Source organism: Haemaphysalis longicornis, unplaced genomic scaffold (assembly GCF_048455015.1).
Source record: "Haemaphysalis longicornis isolate Haplotype H1 unplaced genomic scaffold, Haemaphysalis longicornis Haplotype H1 scaffold_4, whole genome shotgun sequence".
Lineage (NCBI taxonomy): Eukaryota > Metazoa > Arthropoda > Arachnida > Ixodida > Ixodidae > Haemaphysalis > Haemaphysalis longicornis.
This window is the reverse complement of record NW_027526361.1, coordinates 93,312,947-93,326,139: the sequence shown is the minus strand read 5'-3', so window position 1 is coordinate 93,326,139 and position 13,193 is coordinate 93,312,947. Positions and strand designations below refer to the sequence as shown.

Below are 13,193 nucleotides of genomic sequence, written 5' to 3'. Positions count from 1 at the left end.
CCAATGCATGGCCCATCTACGGAGGGAGTACGGTTACAGAAAACGGCTGCAACTCTTGTTTCAGCGAAACCATTCCAAAAATACTAAATGACATTTAAAGGACTCTAGGATCACGTCGAGTCTCGTGTACTTTCAATGGTTACGTAGTTTACAGTGAAGTATAAAACTTTAAATATTGCAAAGTTCTTTTCTGGTGTTAATACACGAGCTTCTACGGGAGGGAAACAGACAGCACCATGCCTGTCCGCTAGAATAAAACTACAGCCCTCCCACGTTTCATTTAGCTAAGTAACTAGGAAGTATATGCTCAATCGAAAATTGCAAGCTGCATTTTGTGTTGTCCACCTTTTCTACCTTTTGCACCTTTCGTATAAGGGCACTGAATTTTTGTGTGCCGGAATACTCGGGTTTGGCCTCCTGAAGCTTCAAGTTGTGACGTAACAATGTTTTCGGTTTGATTAAGTCGTTCATGGCGTCCCCTTCGAATGTGGGTGATGAAGAGCGTCATGTCATTAAAAAAGCTGATGTACCCACGTTCGCCACTCCTATTTCAAGCGCCGCTACTGCGCCAGGCTAAAACCAAATCTTGTTCTTAAAAGAGTTGGAAGTTCCCATGTGTCGTATTCCCTCCATTGCTTTTCCTCTCCCTCCATTCCAATCTTTCTCGAGTCCGCTCCTGCAGTTTACTTTCTCTGTATTACCTTAGAACCCGAAGTCTTCGGCACGGCGAACATTTCGCATGAATTTGGATGGGCACAATAACATACCAACAGAATGTGCCGAATCGTTCGTTGGTTTCCATTGCGCAAGCCACATATGCCCCATCATTTTCGGCATACCTCTTTACAAAGCTCTTTGTTTTTATGCAACCTGCTCGCTCCTCAAAATAAAAAGCACGACAGAGGAAACTTTCTGAATGCTATCAAATTTCTTTCCCCTGTGCTCCCCTAACGACGTTTTCGGTTCTGTTTTTCCCTCCACTGATTTGTTCCCTTCTGCTTCATATTTGTTTTTTTTTTTGTTTTTTTGTCCTCTTGCTCCTCCGGACTCGTCTGTCTTTGATTCGCCACTGCTCTTTGTATATGTTATCATTAAAATGGTTAACCTCTGCGTGTTTCCGCTTGTCATGTTGAGGCGCCTAAACACTATGTGCCCCACATAGTGGGCACACCTATGCCCACTATGCGAATTTAGTGTTCCTATTTTTAACCTATCCCACATTTTTTTTTCTCCGGGCTTCCAGAACTTCTTATGACGCCCAGGCTGTACATCCCTGCGCTGCTTCATTCGTCGTTCTACTGGGCGTGCCTAAAGTTAAACGGCTCGTCGTTATCTGGATTACTTAAAAGTCTGATAACGTATCCGATTTCAACCAGAGTTCTGCATTCGCAAATGTGAGGCCCAGAACCATTAACCATTCCCATTCCACATTCCTCGCACTCCTTCGTACTCGTTGCACTTTATGCTTCGTTATAGCTGCGTTTCGTTTTCCCTTAAATTGTCCCTCGTGAGCTCTTAAGCAGTTCTCCCTTAATTTATCCACACTCCCAAACATTTGTATTCCTTGGCTACGGCAATTTCGTCATGCGGATTGACACTGCGTTACTGGTACTGTTTTTAAAAACATTGAAAGCAATTATTTCCGACATTTTAGTGCTGCAATTTACCTCGAGGTATGTGGCTTTCAGGCCACAAATATTTGCGAGAAGTCGCATATAACTATAATTATCAGCCAAAAGAACAACACCGCCGGCATACAGCCTTCCCAAAATACGGGATGTCACTCCTCATTAAGTTGGCTTCCCCTCATTATGCTTATGCTTGCAGTGAAACACCCTCTACAGGCATTAACGTGTTGGTTTTGGAACGCACGGCGTGAATCGCGGTATTTCACAGACACGTCGCGAGAAAACAAACAACAAACAAACAGAGAGAGAGAGAGAGAGAGAGAGAGAGAGAGAGAGAGAGAGAGAGAGAGAGAGAGAGAGAGAGAGAGAGAGAGAGAGAGAGAGAGAGAGAGAGAGAGAGAGAGAGAGAGAGAGAGAGAGAGAGACTACCGCCGGTTTGACGAGAAGCAGACACGCTGTTACATGCTGACAAGGCGCGCCGTCGAGGTCACGCGAGATAGCTGCGATAACAGCGTAAGCACTGCAAAAGTTCCGCATGGCTACGGCCTACCCCCAACTATACGCCCATGCAATAAAATGCCCTTGCGACGTACTAATTCCGCATTATTGAGCATGAGAGCGCAGAACACGTAAACATGCTCGCAAAAGCCTCACAACTGAGCCTTCGCCTATCAGCCTTCGGGGAAAAAAAAGTAATTGAACACACGATCGTACAGTGCTACGCCCACCCGGTAGTAACAAGCGCCGATGCCCCAATTTCCTGATAGTAGCAGCGACGGTAGCAAGCAGGAGAGAGAAACAAAAGAAAGGCCTAGCGTCAAGACGACGACACCGAAGACGAGCATGGAGAGAAAACGGGCGGGCACGCTGTTGTTCCAAGGAGATGATCCCAGCCGGAGGAGGGCCGTGCCCTGCGGTGCAACGCAAGCTGCGCGTCCTCTGTGCTCGCCGCGAAGCGCAAACAGTGCGCGCCCCGTCGGTGTCCCAGTCCCAAGATAGAAGGCACGAAGAGTTCACTATGCGAGGGCACCAGCCCCAACCCCGGGAGATAAAGACGAAGAACGAGCAAAAAGAGCAAACCCAGCAGCGAGGACCCGGCCGGCCCCTTCCTTCCCTGCGCAGAGTCCTTTTCTCCGAAGCCCTCCTTCGTGTCTCCCAGTTAAGAAAGCTGGCGAGAAACGACGTGAAGGCAGAACTTCGTTATAAGCAAGCCGATAGGCGAAGCGTAACCTAGAAGGCGATAAACGATTGTCCTATTAGCGTAAAATTGCCGAGTGAACCACGGGTGGTCGGGAGGGGGGGGGGTGCAGAGGAGACACACGCGAGGTGGGCTACGAAGGAAGTCAAACAAACACCCACGCCAACTTAGGCCGTAAATAGCGTCGAAGCAGCTCGAACGACGACACTGATCCCCAGCTCACTTTCGCTCTCCCTAGTCCAGAAAACACCGCAGTATTGGTAGTGAAACAAGGAGGAGGTCCGGGTATTTATTTTGGAAGACTTAAAAACGCCAAGGATGCGTTCATAATTGATTATTTAGCCTATAGGCCCTATTTATGCCGTCTGCAAGACGAATACCTCTCTTGATACGGGAGATTTCGGCCGAATAACTGCACCAAGACGGGCAAACACTCTACTGGTGAGGGTGTGCTAGTTTGTCCCCGAAAGCCTTCCTACCATGGTTGCACCTATATAGTTTAGCAATGCACGCATTAGCTTTTATAGAGAGAAGTGACAGATTGAGTGACTAATTTATCAACACCCAGCCGAAACTGCCCTACCTAGAGACTTGAAATTTTGGGGTACATTCCTATCCCGGCGTAGAAGCGCAATATGGTTTCATGTTTTTTTTTTAAATTACACCCCGAACTGAGTGAAGAAGGCTAAACCGTTTGTTTCAAAAGTTCTTCGCTATTTCGCAGGCCCGTTCAGATATCAAACTGGCTTTCACGCACTTACGCAACGCTTAGCTATACCCACAGAGTAATTCTAGGTTTCGACTCAAACAACCCCTCAAGGGGCGGATCTGGGCTTTTTTTCCCCGTACAATGCATATAATCACAATGCTGATAATGCCAGCTGAATAATCAGCAGCATAAAGCGACAGCCACAACAATCGAACTTCCCCGCAACGGCATTGCTGGGAGGCAACGAACAGCATACCAACTCCAAACCATTTTTTTTTTTCTTCGTTGACGTCAAGACTCTGAAACACCCGGGGGTTTGTGCGCGGCTAATACGGCCGATCTTCGATGGATGGAGCCACAGTACGTCACCGCGAAAGGAGCGCGACATTCGAGCTGCGGAAACGACGCCAGCCGGACATCCGACCGTGAGAGGGCAAAGAGACGGTCACTAAAGAGAGAGAGAGAGAGAAAGAGAGGGTGCCAGCCGTGGCGCAGAGCAAATAAGACACCGATACGACGGAAGGTCCGGTGACCAAACACTGGACGAGCGAGCCAAACGAAAACAGAAGGGACACAGCAGCGCGAGGACAGAAAGGGAAGGTCACAAGAGTAGGCGCCGAGCGAGGCGGAGTGAGAGTGCAGAAGATTGGCGCACCACGCGCGCGCGGGCAGGAGGTAGCAGCTGCGGCACGGAGGCCACTAATTGCGACGCCCCGTCGGCTTTCTCTGCCCCATTCACCGACGCGCCGCGGAAGGAGAAAAGAAACGAATAACCAAACAAGGACTACGCGTCGTCTCGCCTCACGCAGCGACGGCTGCGGAGATTCACGACCACAATGCCTCGCCAGCGAGGCGCACTCACGACGGGACGACCAGATAGGATCAGCTAGATCGTGACGCTGGCCGGGCCGGCTAGGCAGCCTAGAGCAAATACGTCAGGATAGGCGATGCAGAGGACGCGAATGGAGGGAGAGTGAGAGGGAGGGAGGCCGCGAAAGGAGAAGTGCGAGATAGCATCGGATACTGCTACGGCGGAGTGCGCGGCTGACGGCGACCGACCAAGCGTTTCGCCGTTTGAGCACAGAAGCCATCGTGCCACGGGCTACTGACCCCTCCCGGCGGCGACGGTGGCCGCAGCTCGGGCGCCGTCTACGAGAGCGCCCGTATTGACAGAACCATTCAAACGGCAAATACGTACACCGTGGGTAGGAATTTGAAAAACTCAACAGCGAGGTCTTTTCCCGCGCTAACTGCTTCTTATAGTCTTAACCACACATACAAGGTGTTCCTCACAAATACAGGGCTCTGCTGCACATTTTTAAGCTCATGCGCGCCTTAGATTGCAGATAGGGGATAACTGTAATACCAGTTAAGCTTCGACGAACGCGGCAATGCATTGTTGAACGCTCACAGTTTGAGAACCATGTGCTATTACTGTGACTAAACCAAAAATATGCCCCTCTCCCCCCCCCCTCACCTTTTTTTTTTCTTCTTTCTGTCGAGGATGATGTTGTAGGGCAACAGTATTGGAGCAAGTTGTCTCCCTGGTATGAGCCTTTACCGAAGTCGGTAAAGCTGGCTTTTCCGCACCTTCACTTTGTGACAGCGCTCTAGCTCAGCGAAACAAAATGGCCCGTGCAAAGCAAATTGCGCGCTATGCGCAGACAAATATTCCCCGCACTTGATTCCACTCTCGACATGATTCAATTACGTTTTGCCATTATTTCGAGCACGAGAAAGAAAGGATAAACGTTTTGGAAAGCCAACTTCACAGGTCATGAAAGCCGTCTGCGAGGCGGAGCGCGTAACCAAGCGCTGTAGGCGGGTGCCTCTTTAACCGATTCGTCGACGTCGTTGTTACCGTGCCGCCGATTCCTTGTCCTCAAATGTAATCACGCAAGCTTCGCAACGAACGAATAGGCAGAAAATGCTCAGTGCCCGGCCACAATTCCCAGCTCAGAACGCGATTCGACATAGCTTTATGTAAGCTCTAAATGCCCACTAGAACGACGCTAAATTTCAGCGCTTTTAAAGAAGCTAAGTATAAAAGATGATAGTCGACCCCGGACGGTGGTCTTCTTTTTACTTGCACATTTCGTAACACGTGATTGACACGTGCGAGCATACTTTTATTAGTTCTTGATTCGCACTCAACGCATTTCTGACTCGCAACAAATTAGTAACTACCGTCGGCCCGCACAGTAAATAGGCAGTTTTAGCATATCGTTACCGTGTTTGCGTTACCGTTTACCGTGTTACCGGAAGCGCTGGCGACGGTGAAGCCTGTGCCGGTAAGTTACCGTTCGCGGTAACTCTCGCGCTGCGCAGTCTACTCCCGCAAACACGGTAAACGGTACCGTAAACACAGTAACGATATGCTAAAACTGCCTAATGGCTCGGAATCTATTAGATCAATGCGCGCTCTTGTTGCGCCCTGAATAGCGTCCACCTCGCTTCGTATAGGTGCACGTTGCTCGCGCTTTGATTGATTGTAGGGTTTAACGCGCCGACGCAACGCAGGCGATGAGGCGCGCCGTAGTGGAGGGCTACGGATTAATCTTGACCACCTGGGGATCTTTAACGTGCGCCGAAATCTCGTACACACGGGCGTTTTTTCTTTCCCCCATCCACCAGAAAAGCGGCCGCCGCGGCCGGGAATCGTACCCGCGACCTCGTGCTCAGCAGCACAACGAATTAGCCACTGAGCCACCGCGGCGGGTCGCTCGCGCTTTCCCGTGCATCAACCACTGCTGCACCAAAGCACACGACTCGACGCGCATAGGCACTGCAAAGGCTCAGCCATGCGACGACACACGCGAAGGGGTTAATGAGGCGTGAAAGAGGCGCCCAGCGCTCACCTGGACTGTCCCCAGGTCCATCATGTCGTAGTGGAAGTGGGCGCATTCTCCCAGCTTGGGGAACCGCGTCCCGGTCTCAGCGTTCCTGCAGACGAGACAGGAAAGGAAGAGAACACGCACCGTCAACAAAGGGGCGCCGTCACACGCAACGCAGTTCAGGCACAGAAGAATCGAGAAACGCCTTCGTTACCATCCGTTAATGAAGTGCAGTCGAAACTCGTTAACCCGAACTCGAAGGGGCCCGAAAATTTGTTCGAATTAAAAGGAGTTCGAATTAACGAAAGCTACTTAAATACACAAAACTTTGCCGGGACCGCAGCGTCAATTCGAAAAAAAAAAAAAAAAAAAAAACCAGAAGTTCCAATTAAGCGAGCTCGAATTAACGAGGTTCGACCGTATTTCTCTCATCCAATCAAAGGGGTATTTGATTTGCAACGAATGTGGAAACTAAATACGCTTTCTTTTTTTCTTTTGTGGGGCACGAAAACGCCTACTATCGCCATTATTTCGCGCGTTTGCTGCATTTTCAATGCATATTTGGCAGCAACTCGATCCTCGCGCAATCGGTTGCCGCCAAATACGCGTTTGTTGCCGTGAACATTCTGCTAAGCTAAACAACAAAAGCGAAGTAAAGGCGATACAGCTTCCAATAAATTGTAATACTTCCGCCCCGCTCCGACAACAAAAAATGACGGAAACCAATTACGCATATTTTTTCCCCTCTAATTTGTAGCGGAAGCATCAGCGGTCCATTTATTGCTGGTCATGGTGTGACGAAACATGTTGGTGGCTGCACTTGAACAAAGATGACGGCGGCCGATGGTCATGGCGATGCAATTAGTGGCGATAATTACATGCTGGACCACCAACGAGCTTTCGGGCTGCCCCGCTGCTCTTCGCCGCAAGAACCGCCGTGATTCGATTTTAAACTTCAGCGGTGCGTTGATCCCAACTTCCGCAAGGCCAGGCGGCCTCCCAAAAAGTACTACATTCACGGCTGCCGAAAAACCACGACGGGCCCAAGCACTGGCGGTCGACATCAACAACGTGAAGACCTCCGGAGAGGCGTAGTCACAAACTTGACCTTTTAAAAGAGAAAGCTTTCTTTTTAGTGGAAACGATGGCATGCCTGTAAAAACACTAACGCATTTCCCCATAGACCGGTTGGTCGACCGAAAACCTCTGATAAGATCTCTGGACACAACGGGCTTACACTGTGTTAAAACGGTTACTTGAAAACCGAGAAAAAAAAAAAAAGGACTGTTCTTGATCAAACAATACACGCATCGATCACGAAGAAGACGCACAATAGCATACCTTTATCTCATAAACCCGTGAAGCTATACATATAAACCATTCGTATATATGCATTTACTCAGTACGCGCAAAATCGTCGCGTGGGTTCGTTCTTCGTTTGCTAGTGCAGTCTTATAACGTTTGATGATCGGTCGGACTCCCTTTCAGCGAAGGTTGGGCGCACTTTCGCTTCCCTCAACTTTCTTAAAGAAGAAACGATAAATATTTCTCTTACAGAACATAATTATCTCCGTATACATAGACGCACATCACGACGAATCGTCATTATCGGGGTTCGCGCTGCTGACTAACTGCACAGGCGGCGGGATAAGGGAGTTCACGATCAGGAGTAGGAGTCGTTTCAATGCGTAGCGTTAAGAGGGACGACTCGTTAACATGGGAGTGACTACTTCATGGCCCGCGGACTTAGGAAACATCGTGCACCAATGCGAAAAGCTACCCAAATACATACCAATGTTCACCACAGCCTAGCTGGCTTATTTTAGAAATATGTCACTTGTGCACTGGAATAAAAAAAAATAAAACTCTCGCTTGCTAGACAGCTAGCGCCATCCAGTGAAAACTGGATAAACCAAAATACGTTTCTTGCTCATTTTTATCTCATTAAAGGAGTAAGATATTCATAAAGGAAGCAAACTGGGTCGTTGGGAACATTTCTATGGATCTGTAAAACGTTTCGTATCGGAACACGGTGCTTTTCAAGCCCGTGAATCATGAATTATTAAGTCCCATAAGAATGTCATCAGGTGAGTCACCCCCATGGGCGTCGTGTCCCAGGAAAGCCGACGTCGTCGGTGGCGTTGAACGTGAGCGAAAAAATCTCGTAGCGCACCTTGCGGCGCCCACTGAAACCCCCGGGGATCGTCAGGGGCTGCCCGAGCAGATGGCGTGCGAACAGGAGCGGAAAGTTTTCACCGCCCGTAAAAGTTTTCGTGCGATGCCAACGGGACCCGATAACGCTACCGCGTTACACGCTCAACGGAGACGCCCAAGCGTCCTCCAAATTTTGCTCCTAACCTTATTGAGGTGCGGTACTACAGGAGAGGCAGTGTAACCGCGCTGTTCACAAGATGTAGTATACCAGGCGAGTCATGCAGGATGCCGTGGCACTGGCCCTCCTGAAGAGGGTAGACGGCGAGGTACAGTAAAAGATGACAAAACAAAAATAAGGTAAATTGCAACGCAAAAGGAAAAAATTCCCTCGCACTTCCCCGAGGGGGAGAGTGTGTAAGTGCGAATGCACGGTTGTTGATTGCGCGATTACGGTGGATATCGTGATCTTAGAGTGGAGAGGAGGCGCCCAACACCCGCAGTCACTGAGCGGAGAGAGGAGGAGAGTAGCGCCCGCCGTTACGGCGAGGGCTACACGAGCGCCCTCACGCGTCGGAATGCGGAGCGCCCGCTACGCGAGCGAGAGCTCTCCCGCCCGAAGTGGAGAGGAGGCGCCCAACACCCGCAGTCATTGAGCGGAGAGAGGAGGAGGAGAGTAGCGCGCGCCCATCTCCCCCCGTTGCTAGGGAAGACGAGGAGCGCGCGCACCCGCAGCTGTTGCTATGCGGACGACGGCGGCGGACGATTCAGGCTCGCTTAAGAAGTGCATTCGCACTTAAAAGACAGCCGCGTCGATCGGAAACGCATTGCTCCTTTGAGAGTTCCTGGCGGTGAACATCCTGAGCGGTATCTAATCCGAGCCACGCGCCACATTCGCATGGACTACATCCGAGCGCCGAGTGTTTTCGTTTTTTTCTTCTGCTTTTGAAGCAATCCTAAATGAAATCGCAGTATGCTTGAAAGTTTGTAAAAACGTCAGAGCGAAAGCCTTGATGGATCTCCTGCTTATCTCAAACGTCATGTTGAACGATGCGGCCGTGCCCGTCACGACCTGTTCGCCATCGCCAGGAGCCTCCTGTTCGACCCGTCGTCGACCCCTACACCTCTCAAGGCGGCTTGTGTGGAAGCGGCCTACCCCTCACCGTCGGTGCGCTTCACCGCCCTTTCTCACAGCCCTACGACACATCTCCGGCACTGCTCTTTCACCTTTCCCGGAGCGCGATCCCCCGCTCACTCATTGATTATTTTTTGTACCTCACGACTTCTCTACCTCCCAACGGACGCGCTTTTAACATAATGATTTGCGGCTCTTTGGTCTAGTAGCCCTTGCGCCATCAACCCCAATAATCGAATCCGCGATCTAACGCTCCCGCCTTAAAAAGGACTTCTCACGTTCACCCCATTAATGGGTACGCCGGTCTAAAAACATCAGCGGAGGGGGTTCCAAAAAACACATCAATCAGTCCACATCGGGAGAAAAAAAAAAGGCACAGGCACAGAGAGACAGAAAGCAAAGCCCTGAGTGGCAAAAAAAGGAGCCCAAAGTGGCAGCTTTCCATCTCCATTACGTTCTCGTAAAAGGGCACCCGCAAGAAACGTAAACAGCGCCGGCCTCTCACGAGATACCACGATCCCATAAACGGAATCCCATAGGAATCGACAAGAAGAGTACGGAATAGGCGCGCTAGCACCGGCGCAGGTGACGCACGAACAAACGGACGCTCACGCACAAATGAACGACGCAAGGAACGACGCCACCGCAGCGGCGGCTTGGCCAAGCCAGATAGCAGCGCGGGCTCCTCCTCTTCCGAAGAGAGCAATGAACTGCGGCGGCGGCCGCAGCAGCAGCAGCGCGGCTTGATATCGAGGCAGAGGCATTTACGGCCAAGTGGTTGAGCAAACGCGGCTAGAGGGCAAGATAGCGGGGGGGGGGGGGGGGGGGGGGGGGGGGGGGAAGCCACTTGTGCGCTGCGCTGAGCGACGCGACTCGCGAACGAGTGCGCGGGCCCGGGGCCTCAGACTCGATGAAAGGGCCCGGAAGAAGAGAGCGGTAGCCAGCTGGCGAGCCCGACGACGCACGGACCGCATCTGCGGTCTCCTGCAGCCTGCCACCCAGCGATCAACGAACGCAACAGCAGGGCCTGCTCAATTCACTTTCGCCGCCCCCTCCGCGTGCGAACAATTTTTTACCCTGCATGTGTGCCGTTGCCCCGACGAGAGGCGAGCGCGCAAAGGTTCCCGAGTGTTCTGAATAAACGCAGCGCTCCGCAAGCTGCGCCAGGTATACGGCGTTCGCGAGGCAGCCGAGAAAGGCCTTTATGCTTCTCCAGCACGTTTGGGGTTAGGCAGTTCATTTACGAAGCAGCCCATAAATAAGGTTGGAGGGAGAGGAGGATTAACTAAGTTGGGTTTTTTAAACATTGGCGAGCGTCTTCCCAAATAAGGCGAGGCAGGCCGCCGCAAGGCGATGGACCAAAATTTATAGGCGTGAAACGCACTACGCGGCACTGCCGTAGGGAGGGGATGTAGCTGTTAAGTTTCCCTTTGTTGTCCGAGGGCGCGACTGGGACGAACAAAAGAGCAGGCCGCACTCGGCGGATCTCACGGAGTGGAGGAACGGGCGATAATGAGCACGGGCACACAAGTCAAGTGCCAACGCGAGAGTCGTTTAGGAACAATTTATACCGTGCTTATTGGGCACTCGTGTAACGCTATTCATGCCGCCATTTGCCGCACCTGGAAAGTTAGCACCTCGAAGGGCGCCCCTCGCGTAGCGGAATTATACCGCCCACGCAAACCAACAACCCCGCTGCTTCACGTGGGAGTCAGAGTGGAGCTTCCCCGCGTGGTCTTCAAAGCATCGGCCGTGTACACAATCGTTGCCGCCGTCGATCAAGCACTGCGCGTCCCTAGAAGTGACGACCTCAATTATCAGCCCCTCAGCAATTCCATGTGTAGATAAATTGTATCGCGCTCTTCGGATGCAGGCGTGTGATCCGTCCAGTACAATTTCTTTTTTTTTTATTTACGAACTTCAAATACATCGAATTTCTCCATACATCGATTGTTTTAGAATTGTAGAACTGTTGTGCAACACGTTCAAAATGACTTTGGGTATTTAGAACTACGCATTCGGCCTTTGCGGTTATCCTGAATGGTCAGACAGAGCTGTAAGCGGCCCAATGAGTCTTGCGAAAACACCGGCTTGTAAGTAGGCTACACCTTCCCGCGGCTGCTGACCACTCTGGTTGGTTGTTCAGACGCTACCTACTGAGCAAATCAGGTGCTTACTTAGTCAACCCCCACCCCCCCTTTTTTTTACAGGCGGTTGCCATGCCCAACCATCGCATCTACCGGTCGGCCACCTTCTGTATTTTTCAGGCTAGAGGGATGGCGGTCTTGAGCTCATTTCTTCTCTGTTTTGCTTACTGGCACTATAAAATATACTCCGGTAGTTTCCACCAAAATTTATCGACGTCGACGGTCGATGCTATTGTTTGCAAGAAGCAAAAACCGAAGACGTATCCAGAACATCTATCAGTTGTAAGCAAGCAATAGTCGTTAGGTCTCCCCAAACACGGCTGGTTAATATCTCGCCACGTCTGGTAACGCGGTTACGTAAAGTATCAGGCGAAGTCAAACTTCCCTACTTTAAGAACACTTTCCAGGTCATCCAAAAGGCACATACAAAGCGACGACCGAAACATTCCCCAGAAAGACTGTGGGGAACATTAATTGCTTAGGGCTTAGAAGTCGCGCAAAAAGATTCATTAAGAAATAATAGAAAATTCCGAGGGGAGTTGCCGGGTAAGACCGTGAGCAGCTGATACACGCCAAGCCCCTGTAACGCTGGCTTCACACCATAGCTTAATGCAATTCTGGGCAGACTGGGGTGAATAAGCATACTGATATCAAGGTATCAAGGACAAATGCCTCCCTCCGTAACACTCGACGTACCCCCACGAGGCGATATACAAGGAGCCCTTCACAGTCGGCTTCACTACCCCACATAGGTGCATTGCGAGAAGACATTTTTAGTGAGCAACGTAAGCGGTCGGGGCCTTTTATTAACAGCACTTTCATACGCAGCGAAGCCATGACACATTAAGCGTTAGAGACACACAGACGGGTCTCCTCGTTGAGTCCTCGTAGAAGTGCCTATGCATTTCAAACGCACGACCAGCGTAACGTAAAACCAAGAGGTGCGCTCCCCGCGCACTATGTAGGCAGGAACACACGCGTGAAATTTAAAAATACCCTGCCACCCTTCTTTCAACTTCCTTCTACATTTTAAATGTTTTCAGAAAGTAGTCGACGAGTACATCCAGAACTTGGAATAGGGGGTCACCAAGTACCTCAGCCAAAAACTGCTGCTCTATGCCCAGCAGATAACTTGGAAACTTGCTCGAGAGATAGTTCTCTCTTTCCCGGCCTTGGCGTTCTTCGACCGCTGGAATTACGTTATTACAGCGGTGTAGTGGCTATTGGCCGGCGTTCCTTCAGCTGCAGCAATGAGCGCACTCGATAGCCACTTTGAAAAAAAAAAAAGCCACAAAAGCAAAGCAGAATCGGAAGGCGTATATGCTGCGACAAGCAAATCACGCAGTGCCGCTCCGTGCTGACGATAACTATAGCTTTCGCAGTGCTTTGAG

The 13,193-nt window shown here is 50.7% G+C and overlaps 1 protein-coding gene across 3 annotated transcripts in view; it reads right to left on the bottom strand.

The window, feature by feature from the left end:
* Positions 1-13,193, bottom strand: part of Cdgapr (GTPase-activating protein CdGAPr) — a 294,951-nt gene that overhangs the window by 74,834 nt on the left and 206,924 nt on the right. For all 3 annotated transcript variants that reach the window (XM_077707302.1, XM_077707303.1, XM_077707300.1), the window contains one exon: positions 6,394-6,478. In XM_077707302.1, coding sequence (XP_077563428.1) covers positions 6,394-6,478 — 85 coding nt within the window. The remainder of the gene's footprint in view (positions 1-6,393; positions 6,479-13,193) is intronic.